General features: G+C 39.0%; 1 protein-coding gene across 1 annotated transcript in view; it reads right to left on the reverse strand.

The window, feature by feature from the left end:
• The window catches only part of LOC124602553 (eIF-2-alpha kinase GCN2), a 308,459-nt gene that overhangs the window by 132,732 nt on the left and 151,577 nt on the right, over positions 1-24,150 (reverse strand). The window contains exons 9-11 of the mRNA XM_047136328.1: positions 19,004-19,175; positions 9,354-9,591; positions 6,215-6,332 (exon numbers count right to left, since the gene is read on the reverse strand). Of these exons, the coding sequence (XP_046992284.1) occupies positions 6,215-6,332; positions 9,354-9,591; positions 19,004-19,175 (528 nt within the window). The remainder of the gene's footprint in view (positions 1-6,214; positions 6,333-9,353; positions 9,592-19,003; positions 19,176-24,150) is intronic.

A 24,150-nucleotide genomic window follows, 5' to 3' on the forward strand; every position in this document is an offset into this window, starting at 1 on the left:
ATCTTTGAATAAAGTTATAGGCCGGTTTGGCCATTTGTTCAGGTTTCTGATTGGAGAATCTAGCAAGCCTCATCTATGTTTTTATAATTCAATGTCTGTGCTCTTCTGTATGTTCACTGTTAACATGTGAAGCAGCAATAAAAAAAGCAGCAAAAGCTCATTTCTCCTATCATCTCCATATCTACCTGCTCAGTCTAACATTTGAGTCTTTCTCTACTGTCTCCAACAAAAGAGACCTGGAAAATCTATCTCGCCTTGACCATGTAATCATTTCACTCCTCTATGCAGCTGATTGGGTACCAAAAAACAGATGAACAAACGTCCAGCTTCAGCTCTGATCTAAGTGTGAGCTTATAAGAAAGCATGTCTTGACCCAAGTCAGGTTAGCATTGCAGAATTTTTTCGGTTTTATTGAATGAAACTTATGTCATGTTCCAAACTGAGCAAGTCTCTGTTTGTCTCAAAGTTATTTCTGCAGATAGTACTTCAGCAGATATCTTGTTTAATCTCATAAACGGTATTTTAATCCTGCACCCTCAAAACTCAAAGGCCAGTATTACAATGGGGCATCAAATGTTTCTGGCTAATTCTAAGGATTTAAGTCATGAATATGCAAAGAAGAATCTTAACAATGTTTGTGCACTGTACTGCTCATAATCTTGTCATGTAGGATGGATCTAAAAAGTTTTATCAGCAAGAAAATTTACTGAAGTAATGAAGGACTTAAACGATTGTTGGGGACTTACTGAATTGCTGTGCTGTGCTCAAAGAGCTGAAAACTGAAGTTGTGAAAAAAAGGGAGAAATTTTTACCTTTTTATCAGCTTACTGTTTAACAATGTACACGTTAAGATTAAAAAATTTGCTGAATTGTGGCGGTTGTTTTATGCTTACACTAGCTGAGTACCCAGTGTTGCCCGGGTACGCATTTACTCCAATCTTCTACTTGCCTGTCTTCTCTGTCCCATCACTCCCACCCAATAGGAGGTTAGTGGTTCTTAAGCCCACAGTATTTCTCTCCTGATAGTACGTGACATGCGTACCAAGTTTGACTGAGATCATTTCATGGGTTAGAAAGAGCTTTCTGGCTGTGGCTTCACCCACGTATGCACATACCACATATTTGTACACATATTTCACCCTGCAATTTCACTTTCACACAACTCAGTATTTATTACGTCCCTCAGAACTGTGTGGTCATACACTAATATAATTCTGAAGGTACATTCAGTGGCTTTTGTAGATAATGATTGTGGAACATGTTGGGAACAGAGTTAGTAGTAAAGACGTTATAAATTGAAAAGTTATTAATGGTGCAATTATTTCTAAGCATCCAAGTGTTTATGACATCATATCTCCTGAATTGTGTGTAGTAAAATGATACAATTTCGCAGGCACATTCAGTGATATGTGTGAATACTGTCTGCAAAATGTGTTGCAAATAGAGTTAGTATTAAAGAAATAATAAATTAAAATGTCATGTCTGATGGGACAGTTTAACGGCATGAAAATCAAAAACATAGTAAGCGATAAACTTACTACACCAGGCATGATATTTTAATTCATTACTTCTTTAATACTAATTCTATTTGCATGGCATTAGTTCATATTGTTCTGCAAACAAAATAAAGTAATGCTGCCCAACAGATAAAATATTGATCTTGCCACACACACACACACACACACACACACACACACACACACACACACAGAGAGAGAGAGAGAGAGAGAGAGAGAGAGCTGGAGGGGGGAGAGAGGGGGGAGGGAGAGGGGGGAGGGAGAGGAGGGAGGGAGAGGAGGGAGGGAGGAGTGGGAAGGAGAGAGGGGGGGAGGGAGAGGAGGGAGGGAGGAGGGGGAGGGAGAGAGAGGGCAGGAGGGAGAGGGGAGGGGTGAGGGAGAGGGGGGGGGGGGAGGGAGATCACAGATGCAGTAATACAAATTAGTGTATGGGCATCCAATTACTCTTAGACTTGTTTCAGTGTCTGTTTTGGGAGTCTTATTTCTGTGATTTGTGTTGCCAATGAAGTAGCAAGTTGTGCAATGGAAGCAATTATAGTTAGTGGTATTAGGGAAGCATACAGGCAAAACTTGTTTAACTCTTTTTGATTTGAACTTGTTTTGAAGACTGTTTTTGTATAAGCTTTATGAGGTTTCCAAAATTATCTCACACAGCCATGCAGCTTAATATGTTAATCAGAAGATGAAATCCAGTTTGGCAATTAGCCCCAGGGGCTTGGTGGCATGGTGTAGCTCTACATTTAATTGAGTTAAACTGCAAACTTTATGTGCTACTATATTAGAGATTTTTTAAAATTAGCAGGTAGTTTAAACAGCAGTGGTTTGTCATGAGCTCATGTTTGACTTTCAGCTAGTGCAGTTTAGATTCAAAAATCACATTAAATATTGTTTGCTACCACAAACTGTTAATAATGTTCAGCTATGGTTGCTTCTTGCATCTTTCCCTTTCCACATCTTGCAGCAGCTTTTCTGAAGTGTGCACATCCCGAGTCCCTGCAACACCTCAAGGCTTGAATCTTTGCTTGTTCCCACTCGCAGCCATCTCTAGCGACACCATTAACCTCCCCCCCTTTCTTCTTCTGTCTTACCACTCCTGCACAGGTATCAGGAGATAATCTTCATGGTCATACCATTTCGGACCAGAATTATTATTTTTCTCTCTGTAGGATAGAAGATCTAAAAGAGTAAGGTGCATAAGATCATGTGTCTGTCACGTCTACATAATCCTTAGCCATAAGAAACTACTAATGGGACTGAGGTAACACCACAAAGCAGCAATTTCTACACAAAGCAGCCACTCAAATATTTACAGAGTCATCTCCATGTTTAACACTAGTGGGTAGGCAGCTCCCTTAGACATCTGCAATGTAGCTCATTTGGCATCATCACACTCATCTAATATTTATTGATCCATAGTGTCTTGTCATAATACCACTTGCTTCTAGTCTCTGGGGCTGACCAGACTTTGAAGTGCAGATTCCATTCACACTACTGTCCATATAAAGCCCACTATCAACAATACCTGCATATTGATACTTGTCACCCTTCCACTCCAAAAATTCACTCCCACATAGTCTGGCCACCCGTGAATAGAGCATCTGCAGTGATGAGAATTCCCTTGCCCATTAAGTTGAAAGTCCCACTAAGACCTTCACAGACAGGCACTATCCCCAAACCAATTTCACAGATAGATCAACACACCTCTAATCCTCTCACCGCCTCTTAGAATCAGCTGCAAAGGAGCATTCCCTTCATTACCTTTTATCATCCTGGACTGAAACAAATGAACTATATCCTTCACCAGAACTTCTACTATTTTCCACTGTTCCCAGATATGAGGAACATTTTACTCACAACCCTTCCCACCTCTCCCAAAGTAGCGTTCCACTGGCCACCCAATCTACATGATATGATATCCTGCTCCATCCCCATGCCACACCCATTCCCAACGTCTTGCGACATGAATCATAACCCTGTGCAAGACTCAGTGCAAGATCTGTCGGATACACCCATCCAGCATCCCCTACTTCCCACCCACCACAGGTTTATCCTGTCACATTAGTCACAAGGCCTTTTGTAAAAGCAGGCATGTCATGTAATAGCTCTGCTGCAACTTCTGCACAGTATTTTATGCGAGCATAACCACAAACAGCTGTCCATCTGAACGAATGGCCACTAACAAATTGAGGTGAAGAGCTAAGACGGCACCCAATAGTGGAACACACTGTTGAGCACAACATATTTGACTTCAACAGCTGCTTCACAACTTGTGCCATCTTGATCCCCTCCCCCTCAAGCAAGCCTTTCTGAACTACATAAATGTGGTCTGTCATTGTAACCCATTCTACTTCACTCCCATAATCACCCTTGCCAGAAAAGTTTTCTGAATATGAGATAAAGAAAGAAACATTCTATTACACATTTGAGATGCTGCTGGTGATACCGAAAAACAAGATTACAAACACTCTGCACAGCTTCATATAAAATCAGCAAAATTACATTCGTCAATTAACATTCAATGGCTGTCATTCAACATGTGTGCAAAAGACAGATATAAATTTTAGAATAAGATACTCTGAATGCCTAAAGCACTGAAAAGTGGAAACACATAGATCACATTTGTGAGCCACCTCAAATTACAGAATCATCAACCTACTAGCATAAAAACAGCACTAAGCAGTAATAATAATACATAGAAAGCTAATGCCCAGATATCACAATAATAATAATAATAATAATAATAACAACAACAATAAATCCACTACAGTAACTTTAAGCATCATAACTGATATATGTCTCTTCTCTCATTTGAACACAATTTTTTTGAAGTTATAATCTGTGTCTAAAATTTCCAATACAGATTTCGCCTGCATCACACGCTGGATTTTAAGTACAGAAATGAAGCTGAAATAACAGCCACAGAACATGCGTAATACAACACTAGGTAATGTTCAATTAATTATTATTAAAGTTTTAAGTTGCTCAAAACTTGTGGTTTCTCAGAAAGTAGCAATTTCAGACCACGGTTCAGAGACTTATACTTTTTATTACATTTCTCATCCTCAGGACGTCACAAACTAGTCCTTTCTTGCACTAAACTTAAATGTTTATCAGAATCTATGCTTCAGTTTGGGAGTGTTGATCGACTCAACCAAATAAAACAAACTGATTTAAATTCCACTGACCATTGTCCAAAGTCTGTACATCGGATGCACTGATACCATGCATGTAATGGTGTACTGATTTGAAAATATCAGCCGACTTTGGGTGATGGTTGTCAGTGGTAAGTCCTGATTTTGGTGCCATTGTGAACAAAGCCTAACTTAACTTATCCTACACCCACACATTCTTCCCTAGAATTTCCACTTCCTCTGTTCTGTCGCCCCTTTCCAATCCTCTCCTCCATGTCATCCTCACAGCGCACTGCAGAAATTCATTGATGCAGTGTCACTGACGCATTTCCTTCTCATGCATCTGCTGCATCACTCTGAGCTGTCAGCCCCATTCATCACCCCTCCCTGCCTCCTTTCTCCACTCCCCAACTGCACCTCACACAAATCCTCTCCCCAATCATGCTGCAGAACTGCAAACCCAATATTGTTAATTCAGCCAACCTAATGCAGCCATAAAAGTGTGTAAGTGGTGAAGTGCGCGCACACATATCCGCATGGGTACTTTAAATTGTAAAAACATTCATAAAGGAACAAGTACATTTTCAGTCTGGTTTATATACGTATCAATGACTCAAGGCCTCTATTATTCAGTGAGTTATCTCAAGTCCATAATTATTTACAAGCTTTGAAGGCAGTCATCCAACCTAGATGTTCTCACATTACAATTCTTATCAGACTGTGACTGCACAAACAAGGTGTTTCGGACACTTACTGTTGTCAAAGTATTTAAAAATGTGTATTGTGGAAATACTTTTTCAATGTTTGACTTTCTCAGTCATTTAGGACTGGTGACTGACTACTACTGTCCACACCTGTCGCTGAGTGGTCAGCACGACTGACTGCCAGGTGGGGGACCTGGGTTTGACTCTCGGTACTCAAATGACTTTTCCTTGGTGAAGGACTGGAATAGGATGCACTTAGCTACATGAGGCCACTTGAGGAGATACTTTACAGAGTAATAGCAGCTGCAAGGTCAAGAGACTCAACAATGGCCTGGAGAACAATGTGCTCATCACATGCCCCTTCATACCGCATTCAATGACACCACTGTCTGAGGACAACACAGAGGACTGACGACAACACGGAGGTCAGGCCTGCAGTACGTTACCTATTGACTCCAATTATTTCTCACTGATAACTTCTTGTCCTGAATCCTCTGTGCCATTACTACCAAAGTCATTTGTATTCTCAATGAGCCCATCACATTGGCTAATTGTGATACATAAACTTCAGTTAGTTGCACCATAAGACCATGCCTTCACTGAAAGTCAATAGCACTTACACTTTCGCCCTTCTGTACCTGATTTATTTTACAGATGAATATATGACACACTATTTTGCTACAATAATAAATGACAGTCACACCATATGAATAATCAATCAAATCACAGACTATATTCCCTGTCTTCTGGAACCAATGGTTTCCATTATTTCAAAACTATCTGAAATTTTGTTTCATTTATAATAAGCAAAGAAATTCTTTTTAATATGTCATTCTATCAAATAGTTTAGAGAATCTATTACCTGTGCGTCATCGGCACTTTTACAAGGACTGGGAAGACGTTCAATGGGAATCCGTACAAACTGGTGTTCCAGGAGCTGTGCTGCACTCCAACGCATATGTTCATCCTTTGCAAAACATCTGAAAGTTTAAGAAAAATACTAAACCATCAAATGCAATATTTTACACTCGTGATAAAGTGACTTCACGACCATTTCATTCACCAGAAGAATAGTCAGTACATACAATCGTGTTATTTGCACAAGAATTGTCCAAATGTTACTTCATCTTCCAAAGAAACGGTAACTTACATTCATCTTAAGAGTAAAGGAATAAGCATACAAAGTGGAGGTAGTATGACTAACACAACCTTTGATTCAAGTGTTAACTGCAGTGTGTTTGTAGTCATTTCATATGAACAACAGACTCCTGAGCATCCTTTAAAATCAGGCACAGGAAACTCACATTTATTTCATCATTAACATAAGTGGTTATTCTATCACCTATAAAAAGTTATATGTAAACATTTTACTATCAGTAAGTGGTTTTCTATTTTGGGTCAAAACTTTCAGCTTGTGACCAGTCTCAAAATGAGATATATATGTGTTGTACAATATCATGAAAACAATGAACCCTTATGTGCCTACCTTGCGAAGTCTAAACAGAAATAATAAGTTAGAAAAAGCCCCTTAGCCTCCAAAATATTGCGGAAGCGTAAAGTTATGGTAGGATCAGGGAACTGAGGAGCCAGGCTAAGTGCTGTACTCCATTTTTGTACCTATCCATTCTCATGAGGATATAAATTTGACTCATCTTGGAACAAACATAATCCAGGATGAAGCAATGCTTGGACCACCGATGACAAATGTCGTGCTTTTAAATAAGTCCTTAACCATGGATGTTTGCACTGTGTGATTCTCGCTGCACTATACTGGTTTATATGGCATGCTGGAACATTCATCTCAAGAGTTTTTTTTGGACCTGTGCAGGCTAGTTTTTTTAGACCACTACCTGTTTCGCTATGCAAGTACATCTGACTGCAGAGTTCACAAAATGTCCGACAGATGGTGCTGGACAGCAAAACGTCTGTGACTGCGCATGACAATTGTGTATAAAAGGAGCTGTAATGAGAGAGAGAATCAATTGTGCCAGCAGTCGCAGCATGTTGACGTTACCTGAAAAGGCACTTTTAGTGAAGCTGTATTATCAGAAGGGGAATGTGCTAGTTCAGCGTTACGATCCTATCATCATAGGAAAGGGATTCGGACGGGTAAAGGTCCATTGACAAATGCAGCTGTGGCGAGAATGATTTTGAAGTTCGAAGCCACGAGTTGTTTAGACGATAGACCCCGTAGTGGCCGACTGAGCACAAGGCATAATGCTACTGAGACAGTTCAGGAAGAAATGGAGACTGTAGCGGGCTCGTCTATGCACGGGGAAGTCAGCACTCGTGCAGTCGCACATCACACCGGCATTCCATACACTACTGTTTGGTTGGCACTGAGGTGTACCCTTCGATGCTATCCGTACAAAATCCATCAGCACCATGAACTGTTACTTGACGATTTAGTGAAGCGGAGGGCATTTGCGGTGTGGGCGTTTCAAAAGATGGCGGAAGTTGACGATTGGTTGAGTAACGTGTTGTGGACCGATGAAGCTCATTTCACGCTCCGAGGGTCTGTCAACGCCCACAACTGCAGAATTTGGGCTACCGCAAATCCTAGAACTGTTGTGGAAACTCCACTGCACGACGAGAAAGTCATGGTATGGGTTGGATTTACCACATCCACCGTTAGCGGGCCTTGTTTCTTCGAGGAAATGCGTGATTCTGGTTTTGTAACTGCTATTGTGACAGTTAAGAGGTACGCCGATATGTTACAGAATCGCATCATCCCCAGCCTGGCTGTAAAACACCTGCTGGAATGTACGATGTTTATGCAGGATGGCGCCCCACCCCATATTGCTAGACGTGTGAAAGATCTCTTGCGCGCGTCGTTTGGTGATGATCGTGTGCTCAGCTGCCACTTTCGTCATGCTTGGCCTCCCAGGTCCCCATACCTCAGTCCGTACAATTATTGGCTTTGGGGTTACCTGAAGTCGCAAGTGTATCGTGATCGACCGACATCTCTAGGGATGCTGAAAGACAACATTCGACGCCAATGCCTCACCATAACTCCGGACATGCTTTACAATGCTGTTCACAACATTATTCCTCAACTACAGCTATTGTTGAGGAATGATGGTGGACATATTGAGCATTTCCTCTAAAGAACATCATCTTTGCTTTGTCTTACTTTGTTATGCTAATTATTGATATTCTGATCAGATGAAGCACCATCGGTTGAACATTTTTTGAACTTTTGTATTTTTTTGGTTCTAATAAAACCCCCCGTCATTCCAAGCATGTGTGTCAATTTGTACCTCTCTATCTACATTATTCCGTTATTCATTCATTTTTCAAATTTATACTGAATTTTTGATCACCCGATATTATGAATTTTATTGAGAATGAAAGAGGGGTGATACTGCCACAGCAGCCTGAGACAGTGGTCGTATGTGGGAGTTCTGCTTATGTGAATGTGGGTGAATTTCCTACTTTGCAGGAAAGCCTTTTACTCGAAAGCTTAAATGTTTAACAGTCTGTTCATTGTGCCTGTCTGCAACTCAGTATCTCCTCTTTATGGTGGGTAGAGATTTATTCTTATTGTAAAACTGATGTTATTCCATCCTGGATTTTCCACTCTTAGATATGAAATTAGCATATTTTTTGAATGAATGTTTGGCTTTACTAAGCATTAAATGCAGAGGTTACACAAATCTGACTTTTTAGTCACGGAAAAAAGCTTAAAGCTTTTTTACAAGGAGCCTATGAATTAATATTATTAAGCAATAGGTTATTTTTCAACCTCTCCTAACCATGTACCATGTTTACTATCTATCAGGCAGCATTTTTTCAAGTAGCTGTTGTATTAGAAGCAAATCATACAAAATTATGTATACTGTGTGATGAGTATTACTGTCATCTACATTAAAATAATCAACCAACAACAGTAATCCACATAAACTATTTTTGTAAATAGCTTGTTTTTAAGCATTGTCTACATGATTTTGTGTGTTGTCTATACTAAACCCAACTTTCTTTTGTTAATCATATACACTTACTTCTCTAGAAAGTCTCTTAGATCTGATGGAGTACATGTAGGTATTTCTGGTAGCATATCTGTCACTATACACCCACGAAGTAGTGACAAAATAAGAATTCCAAATCGATAGATATCTGATTTTTTGCCACCACGTCCCAATGATGGGGGAAAGGTATTTTCAGTTCTTTCAGTTACTGAAGATTGATAGATTTCTGATAATCGTTTATCCAGACTATAGTCACCAACACGCACCAAACCTGAAGAAAAATGGAACAACAATAACAAGTTTAAAAACAGTGCACACTTTGCTGCAAAGTAAAAGAGTTACAAAGGCCATAGTAGCACCAGCAACAACAACTATTATAAATACATTATACAAGAAGCTTGCAGACTATCATGTAAATTACTAACATTAGAGGCCTGACTCCAACCAGTTAACCTGCTTTACTCTTATTATAAGAAACAGTCATATGAAAATTAAGTGAACCGTTTATTATTTCAAAAGTAATCACCATAACTCTTAATACATTTATACCACTACGAGACACAACGCCAATGCTGCCATGGAAAAATGTTTACGGTTGCCTACAGAACCATGACTGTACCCAACCATGCACCTCTTCGTCCAAAGCAAATCTACAGCCATGAAAGTCTTTCTTCAGGGTTTCAAAAATTTTGAAACCACATGGGGAGAGATCGGGACTGTTTGTAGGCATCCCAGTGAAACGTCTGCAGCGTAATCGAAAAACCTTGACAACTATTGGATGGACATTATTCTGCAACAGGATGGTCCCATCCACAGGCATTTGGAATTGCCTGCACACTTTTTTTCAAAATGTTCACATAACTTGCATGTTAGTTGTGGTGCCATGTTTGAGAAAATTGATGAACAGAGGGCCCTTGCAATCGTACAAACAAAGTCATCGTGACTTTCCAAAAGCTGGCATGTCTGTTGTTTCAACTACACTGGAGAAGTAGTGCTGAGCCCTTACACATCCTCCATACAGACCCAACCTCTCCCCAAGCTACATCCATATTTTTGGAGCCCCAAATAAATTTATTCAAAGCTATCGGTTCTCTTCAGACGAAGAGACGCTCGCCTGGGTACAGTCATAGTACTGTAGGCAACCACAAAACATTTTTCCATGACAGCATTGACAGTCTTGTCTCACGGTAGACTAAATGCTGTCTCACAGTAGACTAAATGGATTAACAGTTATGGGTATTACTTTTGAAATAATAAAAAATTTACTTATATATTTCTGTGTGTCTCATTTTCATCAGACTGCTTCTTATATGAACCAAGGCTTCGGAAACTACATGCTTTACTGATTACAAAGAGGTTTTTGATAAAGTTAAATATCACATCACTGTTGGCCTGCTTAAATGGTGATGCCTTCACAGTAAAGGCAGCAATGAAAAGCAGTGAGTTGTATTAGAACGATCTAGCCTGTATGAATGTTATTTTACAAACAAGATCAGAATACTGAAAGCTGTCAGAGAAGGAGGCAAATTACTCTTCAAATTTTACTTTTGAAGTTATTTTTGGAAATGATTTAGATTATTGAGAGAGAGAGGAATCAAAGTTAAACTCTTAAAATGTTAATTTTATGCAGATAACACTTGTCATATTTATGATCTTAGCTTACCAAGGACTAATTTACTATCAAATTTTGTTGCTGTTATTTTCATTCACATGATGTCAGGTACTACTATTATTTTAAGTCTATGAAAGGAACTGGTTAAGAGTTTAGTATACCATTAGAATCAAGTTAATTAGAGATGAAACATTAGCTCAGGTGGACAGGGATGGAGATGGAAATCTGGAATGAAACAATGATATAATTGAATGAAGCCTCCCTAGTATAAGCCTGATATGATTAAAGTGAACCAAGGAGAACCAGGACAGTCCCACAATGATTTCAATCTTCTGAATATGAGTCTTGTGCCTTAGCACTGTGATACATTGTTCACATTTTTACTCAGTAAAAATAATTCTGTAGACAATTTTATCAAAAGGGAAATTTTCTTGAGAAAACTATAAAATTTATGAGACAGAACTGGTGGGCGTACTTAACTTCAGGGGCAGTGTCAGTACGGCAGATACAATTAAGAGTACATGCAGTATCCTAACTTTTGGACTAATAGTTCCTACTGCAGCGACAAGAGAGGGAAAGACTGGGAAGACTAAAAAAGAAGAGCAGATCACTCACACCACAGGATGAGACGGATTCGCTTCTTGTGACACCTTACTTTCACACCTTTGTTCGAGCTATGTCATTACAAGACAGGAAAATTACTTGGCATTCTAAAACTAGGTATCTGTATATAATAGCCATTATGTTACAGAAGCCCTGGTAAAGCAAACAGTGTATACTTTCTTATTTTATTGCTAGTTTAGGCAGCAGATATTGCAATGGTCACTAAGAAGTTATTAATTGCATCTCCTCCTATTACCTTTCTTTTATTTTTAGAATTTGAAAAGCATTTTGTAGTGTGAAATACCATATAGACAAAGAGGGGATCAGTAACCAGAACAGTTCAAAAGTGATGCTGTGCTGGCACAGAAAGTACTGTCACCTATAAAAAAAATCTGTATAGAGTAAATGTGTTTCTAATTATGTCACACTAAGAAATAAATATAGAATGACATTGTATGCTTAACATTATAACATTGATGTGCATTTCTTTGTCTGAAAGGCTGCTCATGTTAGCAACTAAACATGTGGGCTCTGTGAGCAAGAGATGATTAGTGCATAACAACACAGGGAGCACAAAAATCAAAGTACTGCATCAAGCAAACATATGCAATAACTTCCTGAAGGGTAATGTAAACATCGGAACAATCAATAATGAAAATTCCTAGGTGGAAGGAAACGTATCAAAAATGGAAGATAATCATCATCTGCAAGTGTGTTTTGAGTGCGCACAGGCACATGAACATCTCTGTGAAATGCTGCTTACTTCTAATCTTGTTGCTGCCACTGGGAATGTCATTTGTCAAATCTTTTACTATCAAGAATAAAGATAACTAATATACTGTTTAGTATAACAAAAAACAAAAACAAATAACACAGCTAACTGGAAACTAAATAGTAAAAGAATAGCCTTTATTCATTATAATAAATGGTTATTTGTAAGCAGCAATTTGGCAGACGACTGTGTGGCAGCAAAGGAAAGGATTCAGGTATCTGAAAGAACATTATGCGCACACTTCAAGGTGACAGTTTTAGGTGGATGGTGTTTTGAACTACAATTGCATAAGGGGATCAGGTCCACCAACCACGTTTACATCACTACCAACCCATGCAAACTATGGATTAGAAGAGGAAAATGATAATAGAGGAAATGGTAGTAAGTGCAAGGGAGTTAGAGAGAATTAAATAAATGAGAGGGGATTGTTCCACAAAGTGTAGTAGTGAAGAACTAGCCTGCAGACACATAGATGTTAGCAAAACTGACTTACTGTCTTTCGAAGATAATCTGCAATCAATGGTGGTAGAGCTCACACAAAATAAATGGGTCCATGCACAGAAATGTATTCTCATTCTCAGCACTGGCCACTGGGGAAGTCTACTGCTTTGTTCAGAAAGCCAACTGCCTCAGTTTGCTGTCACTTGCTGAACTATGCACTTTATCCATTGGAAACAGCCATCTTAAGTTATTCATGCATTAATTTTCTTATATGGCACTGTAGTCAGACACTACTCACTTGTTGAATTATTGAGTACTGATGCAACCTGTTAATACGATCATTTGCTGACTCACCAGTTGTAGCTCTGAAGTTCCACTTGTGAACAGGCATCAACCATTGAACTGTACCTCCACTACTGTGTGGTGGCAGCTCACAGCAGAATCTCTACCATTATCATTGTCCCTTCCCCACTGTGTCATCTGTGCAGGTACGTGGCATGTTATTTTGTCCACACTCTAGAACAAATTTTATTCTCCACCTAGATTCCTTACATTTGTTAATTTGGTGACTGGTTTTGGTTTCATCAAACACCCTTCAGAACCGAGTAGGTTGGCTACAGGAGTAATTCATCAGTTTCGAAACACAAATTTACTATACACAAATCTACAATGACGTAGCATATAACTCTATGTACAGACACTGATAGGTTGCTCTTGTCATTGACGTACTGTGATCTGAAGATGATTTGATGAAACTTAAATCCATCACAATTTTACAAATGTAAGCAATGTAGGTGGCAATAAAATTTAATGTAGGATGTGCTGCAGAGATGCTCCAAACTCGCTCAGTTCATTTTGGAATTAGTGGAGTTATGGGACGAAGTAAATTCAGCATCCAGGTTGTAGAGTTTTAAGTCAATCACATATTTGGTAAATACTACAGAAAGTGGAAAGTTTCAAGTACCTGAGAAGCAAAAAGAAGACAGTGTGAGGAATGATTAAGGATGTCAGTGAAATGGGAAGGTAAGCCTATCATTTCTGCAGACTACAAGAAGTCTGCTACAGAGCAAGAATGTATCATCCATAACATGGATAATGAAGAATAGGCAGGTGAATAGGACACAGACTTGTGAGATGAAATTTCAAGGAAACAGGATAGGACTTACTAGAATGGGTAGAGTAAGGAATGAGATGTTGAATGAATTAGTAAAAGAGAAGCCCAAGCAAGATATCATATAAAAGACAAGACTAAAGTGATATGGGCACGTTAAAAAAAAAAAAAAAAACTGGAAGATGACATGGTACCAAGCCAGGCATATGAAATAACAAGAGGAGGCAAGAAAACTATTGGAATATCTAGAAAGATGCATCGTTGGAGTGACGGAATGTGTGACTAAGTGAGGAGGAGACTGGGACAGAGTAGAAAGAGAAGTGTGGAGATAGGACAGGAAAAGATGGAAAGGTGTATGTTCCAACAGACCAAGCCTAGAACTGGGCTAGAAACTGTGGTAGCAGTATTGGTGGTGGTGGTGGTGGTGGTGGTGGTAGTGGTAGTAGTAGTAGAAGAAGAAGAAGAAGAAGAAGAAGAAGGTGGGTGGTGGTGGTGGTGACAACGCCGACGAAAAAATGTTGGTAGTGGCCATTTATAAGGGTAGACAACTGCTTAGTTATTGTATGCACAAAGAATTCTGCATAGTATTGGCTGCATAGCTGACAGATGACGGCTTCCACACCTGGTCATTCATTTGATGAGATAAAAATGCTGTAACTACATACACTGTAATATGCAGGATGGTTGCATGGTAAATAGTTCATGGGTTGTGGGATTGGAAGCAGAATGGCACAAGTACCATATTTAACCGATTACCAGATTTAAGGGTTTTTCCCAATTCGTCATTCAAAAAATACAGGGGTGTCTTATAATTGTAGATTGAATTAGAGACTTAAATACCATAAAACAGAGAAAAATGTAGAATCAAAGAAAATGTTAAAACCCACAAAATATGAGCAAAAAGATATGTAATTGGCATATAATGGAGATGGTGAGTCGCAGATAGGCACAACGAAAAGACTCTCACAATTAAATCTATCGGCTATTAAGGCTTTTGTCAACTGCAGTCGTGTTTGTGTGTGTGTGTGTGTGTGTGTGTGTGTGTGTGTGTGTTGCTAACAAAGACCTTAATGGCCAAACGCTTTAATTGTGACTGTCTTTTTGTTGTGCCTATCTGTGACTCAGCACCTCTGCTATAGGGTGAGTAGTAACTTTCCTTCTCATAGTATTGTTACATTCCATCTTGTATTTTCCATTGTTTGATTTAATTGACATATATGATTAAAATTGTAATCCTCACCAATTGTAGAAAATCTGTATAAGTGAAGGAAATTAAATGTACAATACAATGTTTTTACAACAATTTGTGGTAATGAATTTCATCGGTTCTTAAATGATAAATTTTCAGTTTCTCACCTTTAAGTAACACCTAAAAAATGTATTATTAGTTGGTTTTATTAAATTGAAAAATAACTGAAGACAACTGAGTACAGAACAACAACAGCAGTAAAGCCTTTTTTCTATGAAGATATTTTATGTGAATCACAAATATAAACATTGAAACTGCTCTCTCCAACATTAAAAAATCACAGATGTGTAACAGCAAGTAAAACCTCGTCAAAAAATTGAAATTGGTATCTTGGTACATAGTAATCAAGCTATTTTCCTACACACTACGACCACAAATTACATGTCAATACATGTGTTTTTGAGACATCTTTCCTTTGTATTGACCCAGAAAAAAGCAATAACTGAGGAACATGGTGAATTAAGCCAAAAACTGAAGTACGGTGAAAAGCGTCGGAATATAACGTGTGGGTGTGTATGTTTTCCTTCTACAGCCAACAGAAGTTTAACTGGGTCAAGTAAACTTCAAACTTCGTACACACTAAGCATGAAATATATTTTTGAAACATGTTGCTGTCTACTTGATGTGGACGCCATTTTGAAACATCTTTCGAAACATGGAAACATCTATCTGTAGCAGTGTCCGTACAGATCATAGGAAACAATGTTTTAGACCAGCTATCACATGTTACAGCTGCATAGCACAAGTGTATGTTTATACATCAGATTGTGTCGTCTGTTATATTATAGAGAGTTGTTACGTGTTTTGTTTTCTCTTGCTGCATGGGAATCTATACCGCGTACTTTGGGTTTTTAGGAACATCTACCACATTTAAACTGCAGTTCACATGAATCTATTTACAGTCAGAATTGAACTGACTTTGAAACTGGACAAATACTCAACAAGAATATTAATTTCTGCAGGAGACTGTAAAAGCCTAGATGGAGGCTAGCGGCATACTTATATGTTTTGTGCTGCAATGTTGTCGGCAGTCATTGTGATGTATGATGGGGAACAAAAGGCAGGTGTCAGCTGCAGGTTCTATGCACCCAATGAGAGAGGGGCAGGCAAACGGTAAGTTTGGAAGCAAGAGACATTGTAACATTCTCACATCAGTATATAAGCAAAATCCGATAAATATTCAGATAGAAACAGCTGGGTTCTCGGATCCCATAACCACAATCTCAGAAATTATAACATGCTTCGAAGAAACAGCCAAATATTTGTGACAATGAAGATATAAATTTCACAGCTCTCCTATGAGGATGATGATGATGATGATTAGAAATAGTGATACAATGGAAAATCCAGGATGGAATGTAACAATATTATGAAAGGAAAGTTGCTATCACCATACAGTGGAGATGCTGAGTTTCAGATAGGCACAACGAACACACTGTCACGAATAAAGCTTTCGGCCAGTAAGGCCTTCGTCTACACACACACACACACACACACACACAAATGTATCTGACACACACCACTGCAGTCTCAGGCAACTGAAACCACACTGTGAGCAGCAGCACCAGTGTGTGATGCGAGTGGCGACTGGGTGGGGCTAAGGAGGAGGCTGGGGCAGGGAGGGGGAGGGATAGTAGGGTAACTTCTAGCAGAAAAGGAGCGAAGTAAAACCACTGGGCATGATACCACAGATGAAAGGGTCATTAAATGAAAGATGTAGAAAAGAAAAGTCTGCAAATTAATGTAAATTTCCTTTTGTTGTTCCTTGTCGTTGTAGTAGTTGTGGTCTTGAATCCAAAGAATGGTTTGGTGCAGCTCTCCATGCTACTCTATCTCGTGCAAACATCTTCGTCTCCAAGTAACTACTGCAACATACATCCTTCTGAATCTGCTTACTGCATTCATCTCTTGGTCTCCGTCGACAATTTTTAACCCCCCCCCCCCCCCCCCCCCCCAACACTTCCCTCCAGTACTAAATTGGCAATCCCTTGATGTCAGAATGTGTATCAACCAATCCCTTCTTCTATTCAAGTTGTACCACAAATTTCTTTTTCCTCCACTTGTCCTCAGTACCTCCTCATTAGTTACGTGACCTACCCATCTAATCTTCAACATTTTTCTGTGGCACCAAATCTCAAAAGCTTCTACTCTCTTCTTGTCTAAACTGTTTATTGTCCATGTTTCACTTCCATACATGGCTACACTCCATAAAATACTTTCAGAAAGGTCTTCCCAACACTTAAATATTTTGCTTCCCAAATAGCAAAACTCATCTACTACTTTAAGTATCTCATTTCCTAATCTAATTCCTCAGCATTAGCAGACTTAATTCAACTACATTCCATTATCCTTGTTTAGCTTTTGTTGACTTTCATCTAACATCCTCCTTTCAAGACACTGTCCAGTCCATTCAACTGCTCTACCAAGTCCTTTGCTGTCTCTGACAGAATTACAATGTCATCAGCAAATCTTAAAATTTTTGTTTCTTCTCCCTGGACTTTAATTCCTACTCCAAATTTTTCTTTTGTTTCCTTTACTGCCTGCTCAATATACAGATTGAATAACATCAGGGATAGGCTTCAACCCTGACTCACGCCCTTCCCAACCACTGCTTCCCTTTCATGCCCCTCGACTCTTATAACTGCCATCTGGTTTCTATACAAATTGTAAATAGCCTTTCGCTTCCTGTATGTTACCCCTGTGATGATTTTTGGTGCAAACCAAGTGCTTTGAGAAGTTGATGTAGATAGTGCTGAACTTCTAGATCAGAATCTTAATAATAAAGTTTGTCAGAAAAAGGGATAGAAACCTGTCACAGATCGTCAGCGTCGATAGTTACTGGAGTTCATGACAAAAGTAAGAGTATACATATACTGGCAAGAATGTTTATATCAGGACTTATTTTTGGGTTAACAGATCCTTCTGCAGAAGGAGAGACAGTGGAACGTTAAAAAAAGAAGGGCAGGTCACTCGGGCCACAGTTCATCCAATGGTAGACACCATAAAGGATCTACCTCTGTAAACAGAATGAAAATAATTTCTGTATCTATGTTTCCCATAGGAAAGTCCACATTTCACGAGTTTCAAATGACTCCAAACCAGGTCTACCAGCATTATTACATGCAACAAAAGCAACAGTAATCCAACCATTACCAAGGCTGGAAGAAGTAGTACTTTTCATTAGAGAAAAATTAAATCTCGCGCCACAAAACAAGGTAGGCCCATTTAAAAGTAAAAATTGAGCAGTTTTACCTACTCCCCTAAGAACATTCTTCCCCTTAGCTGTAGATGCAGCAGCACCAAGTGTGCCGTCCACATTTACAAGTGTTTCTATACAAATTGTAAATAGCCTTTCGCTTCCTGTATGTTACCCCTGTGATGATTTTTGGTGCAAACCAAGTGCTTTGAGAAGTTGATGTAGATAGTGCTGAACTTCTAGATCAGAATCTTAATAATAAAGTTTGTCAGAAAAAGGGATAGAAACCTGTCACAGATCGTCAGCGTCGATAGTTACTGGAGTTCATGACAAAAGTAAGAGTATACATATACTGGCAAGAATGTTTATATCAGGACTTATTTTTGGGTTAACAGATCCTTCTGCAGAAGGAGAGACAGTGGAACGTTAAAAAAGAAGGGCAGGTCACTCGGGCCACAGTTCATCCAATGGTAGACACCATAAAGGATCTACCTCTGTAAACAGAATGAAAATAATTTCTGTATCTATGTTTCCCATAGGAAAGTCCACATATGCCCTCAATACATTTTTATCCACACACATTCATTTCTTAGCTTATTAATGGTTTCAGCAATTCTCTCTCATCTGTATCACAATACTGCCAGTAAGAAAACCGACAAAAAATATAAAAGAAAATAATTTAACATATTCTTCTCATACCTGTCCTGTCAATGAATACACTTGTGTCTCTGAGGTCTTTGTGAACAACATTGTTCTGATGCAAAAAGGCAAGAGCTTCAAGTACACCTTTGGACAAATGCCTCAACAAGTCACCTTCAACTGGAAGATTCTCAGTTAGGTATAATGATAAGTTCCACCCATACACAAACTCCTGTGAACAAAAGTAACATTTAATTTAGTGACAGGGAAAACTGATTACATTTAATCCTACCACTGAGCAAGATTGATTCATCAATGTTGCTCTCAATTTTTATGAACTAAATATAAGAAAAATTATTTTGTATGGTACATCAAAAAGTGCAGTAAATTGTCAAATGAGGATTTACATAATAACAAATTAAAAGCAAATATCTATGTCATGCACATATCTTAAAAGGGCTGCTACTGTGACGTACCGAGCTATCACCAAAGTAGTACACCATTTGTTCATTTATTCCAAAAGTATTTACTACCATTTGCACCACAGACAACTTTAGGTGACTACATGTACAACACATTATCGAGGATTTTGTCATAACTGTTACTGTGCCTCCTTCATTGACCAGTAATCAGACCATAGTTGGACAACCTACCTCATTTTTAATCCTTGAATATGATAAAGAGTAAATATTCATGAGATACCAAAGACTTTCCTGACAAACAATTTGACATTTTTCTGAATCATTCAGCACTAAATTCTTGCTTCTACTATCCTTGTTATAACTGGGGCTCTTGAATGACAGAAACCCAATAAGTAGATGTCACTGAAATCATTATGTTGAAGTCAACTTGAAGTGACAAGAAAACACAGAATATCATGCTACATCTGTCTTTGGATAAAATGTTCTCAGTTTGAAATCCATGTCAGCTGAGATAAGATTCTCTAACCTTTCACAGCATACATCATCATCATCATCATCCTCAGGAGTTAATACTTCTGACTTCTGGTATAGACAAGATGTCCATCTCACATAAGCAAGGCAGCAACATTGAGAACTTACCAGAGGAGGGCTGAACTAACGTGTCCACAGGATTTACAATTTCATTGGGCAATATGAAGGAAGAAGATGATTTAGAATCGCTGCATGTGCAACATTTATTTTACTGCAAGAAGCTCACCACCACCACCTTCAGAAGAAGAAGAACAAAAAGAAGAAGAAGATGAAATAACACTGGCAGATGACCTCTGACCTCTCTTTTGAAAAGTGCAGAGCATGTTCAAATTCATAAGAAAAAATTATGTCTGACCTTAAAGATGAACTGGAGTGGGAGCTGATTCATATTTTTTCCAGAAAAAAAGACCCTACAGATTTTGAATTGTTATTAAATTGCAAAGGCACTAAAATAGCCAAAGATGTCACATTTATTAGGAGAACTGTACCTGCAATTGAAAGATTAATGGTCACTCTGAGATATTTAACTACTGGGTACCAGCAACACACCCAGTTTTATTAGTCTGCCTTTGGCACTCATGGCAAAAAATGTCAATAATGGTCTCAGTTCTATTTTTCAAATCGAGCACATTACTTTCTAACAACTCATTTATTTCCCTCCATGCATCTCACCCTTTCAATTTGTTTTTATAATCACAGTTTGTAGAGTCCCATAAACATTCCTGTTAGTGATAAAACTGTCAGCTTTAACGTTGCATCTGTATTCCACGCCATACTCCAGTATTTTTAAACACAATAAAAGACACCTGTTCAACAGACACAGCGAATTGCTACTGAACTAATGAACATTCGACGCAATGTCCATACTAGGAGAGGGGTCCCAACCCACCACCAATGATTTGATGTTACTGCCAGCAATCAGAAATGCAACGAAGGTCAACCACTTCATTGGCTCCAATTTGCTGCCTGTATACACTAAGCACTCTTGGCCAACAAAGCAGTTGATTCTCATTGTTGGCCTAGAGACACATGTGGGACAAAACTTTGCACACAGACAGAACTTCAGACTATTCAAATCTTGAGATGTCACTTTCCAGTCCTATTTAATCAATTTAGCAAAATTACCTATCTAGTTCCAGAATTGAGTGACAGAATTCAGCTAAAAGGGGGTGTACCTTTCAACTTGCACAGATAAGCTTACAGGATTAATTTAAAAAGTGTGCAAAAGCAGAGAAGTAGAATAGATTTAGAACAACTTTACAAAAAGTGTGAGTAATGAGACCACAGCCCCACTGTCACTTCCACACCTATCACACAGTTGGTACAAATAGCACAGTTGAATGCACTGCTCTGTGTGACAGTGCAACAAGAATTACAGAAGCTGTCATAAAAACATAAATATGGCTTGAGTTCCACCAGCATCATGGATGGCACTGAGGATGATGATATCGACCTTGCCTCAGCCAATTCCCAACAGAGTACAATCCGCCAATGACTGGACAACAATGGACAGAAGCCTACTTGGAAGATAGAAGAGCAGCTTTCACTCACTTGGTTACAGATCATTGTCCAGGGCAGACTTAGACAGGGGACATTGTTCACTAAACTCTTAGAAGCAGACAGTCAGTTGTTGTAAACTGCATTTGCTATGTACTGTGAAGTCTACCTATGATTATTTTCAATTAGCCATTGAGGGCCTTTTTTGTGTTATGTTTCATGCAGTATTCATTATTCAACATGTCACAAAGATAAGTAAACCTTTTAACTCATTGTGTGACTTTGTTACTAATTTGTTGGAGTGTTGTAGAGCCTTCGATCTCCTACCCTGTTATCTGACACTGGGGCATAGCTGTGTAATAGAGGCACAGAGAAATTGTCTTAGTGGTGTACTGCACCAGAAGCCGTTTCACAAACTCACAGACTCAGCCTACCGTAACAACAATGGCAACTTGGCTTCCACAGAAGTAGTGACAAGGCCTTTACAAAAGTGGCAATGAGGGTTTACAAAAAAATCTTAAGAAACTTCATAAAAGCAAACAGTGAGTTTATACACTGAATGTGTTTCCCCAGTCCTTACAGAAGTGGGAAATAATGTTGATGAAAAATACTTCAAATTGTTGAATATTAAGGCTTTTTCCACTGATGAAATAAAGTTGATACTTTGCAGCTCAGAACTTAGAAAACACATTAAGAAAGTGAGAAGAATATACAAAGCACTTTGTGTGATGACAATCTTAGACTGATGCAATCCAGGCAACTGTAAGAGCAGTACAAATCTGTGATAAGGTCTGTCAGATAGTAGATCACTGGGGTATACACTATAAAATTATTACTGAGAAAATAAGACCCCTTCCTATTCTACTCAGAATCCAGACAGAAGGCTGAAAGACGACAAATGTCAGGATGCTGCTGCTGGCATTCTCTTTCAAGTTTTTCTTTCAAATGACAACAAAAAATATGGCACTGATTTTCACAGAACACTAAGAGAAAAGCTGAAGGATACTTAGTAAATTACAGCTGCCCTTAATCATGCACAGAGACGGAGAGATGGCTGAAATCACATGCAAATGAAAAAGAACAGAGCTCCATCTCCAGAAGGCATGCCACAAGAAGTGGTACACTCAGCAAGTCCCTACGTAGTTTCACACATGAGCTGATTAATCAATGAATGCATGATGTTTCCCAATATGATGGGAAGCAGCAAAAAGTAGGCATTCTATAAAAAAAAAAAAAAAGAGAGAGATCCCATAGTACCAAAATCATGCCGATCTATCTGCCTAATAAATGTTATGGGTACAGTTTGAAAAAAATACTAATCAATAGATTAATTTTGTAGGAAAGTTCTCATAGAATGTAAATATTTTGAGTATTTTGTTGAATTTCAGCAAGTGGACTAGGTTGGGGTGGAGGTTGTGTCATGTGGGTGGGTAGAGGGGGGCAGAGGTGGGAGATAGATAAGAGGGGTTGGGGTTGGGTGCATAGTAGCTCAGAGGGAGGCAGCCAATTTGCCAGCTCAGAATGCAGGAGAGAGAAAGTAGTAGCAGGAGTAATCAACAGATTAAAGTTCCACGGGATTCTCATATGATTAAGTAACACCCAATACTGATTCAGAAAGAGGAAATGTACGGGCAACCCAATAAACAAGTGGAGGTTGTGTTGTGTGGAGTGGGTAGGGGGAGAAAGGGATGGGAAGCAGGGAGAGGGGCTGCAGTTGGGTGGCTAGTGGTACAGAGGGAGGCAGCCAGTTTGCCAGGTCAGAATGCAGGAGGGAGGGGTAGCAGATGCACAAGCTAGGAGTGTGATGCACAGTTATTGGAGTCAGTGGGGAGTGGCACATGCTGAAGGTGATGTGGAGACATGAAATAGCAGGCAGTGACAGGACAAAGGAACTGGAAGCTGATGAGTTGAGGCTATGGGGATGTAATAGGTACAATGATAGATATAATGCTGTTTCATTAGCTTGCAGTATCTTTTATCCTTTAGAACGAGAAGGGAAGTGGGCTGCTCAAGAATGTTACACTACTGTCTGCTGGATAAATTTAGAGACCAATACGTGACACTGTCAAGTCCTGTATCAATAGTTAACACATGTACTACCAAAGGATGCCCTTGTGGTCCTACAGGTTATGTCCTGTCAAACCAGCTGCTGTGGTGATAAAAGTACACAGATGACATCTAAATCCTATCCTCGAATCTATATTCCTGGACACCCAAATAAGAAAAAGGGCAGCAATCTATTGGAAGAAGAAAAAAATGGAACAAAAAATTCAAAAAATTACTGTGTAAGGAACAACTAATTTATTGATAAAAAATAATGTAATATTTACGGAATGGCAATAGAGGTGGGATTCATCAGACACAGGAAGCAGAATGTTTCAGTTTCTTACTGATATAAACTTATAGCTTCAGCTAGCAGTGGTCCACTATCTCTCCAGATACAGTCTATGTCCTACATATGTGAACAGAACTGGCAGGACAGCAATCACCACACGTGATTGTGATGAAATCGGCATGCATGGTCATCTCCTACAGGAATGAGAACAAGCTGAAAATATAGCAAAGCCTGCTTCAAAAGTTAAAATAAGTTTACAACATAATTAAGGTCCAGTAAATGCGTAATCGCTTGGCCCAGTATCATAACAGTGAAGGGAATTAGGCACATTTATAAATGAGATAAATCAATGGTTCACAGTGAAAGATATGTGATGTGCTCTGATTAGTTGCCTTGCAGTCTGGAGTGAGAATGACACTGTT

This window comes from Schistocerca americana, chromosome 1, assembly GCF_021461395.2.
Source record: "Schistocerca americana isolate TAMUIC-IGC-003095 chromosome 1, iqSchAmer2.1, whole genome shotgun sequence".
NCBI classification, from domain to species: domain Eukaryota; kingdom Metazoa; phylum Arthropoda; class Insecta; order Orthoptera; family Acrididae; genus Schistocerca; species Schistocerca americana.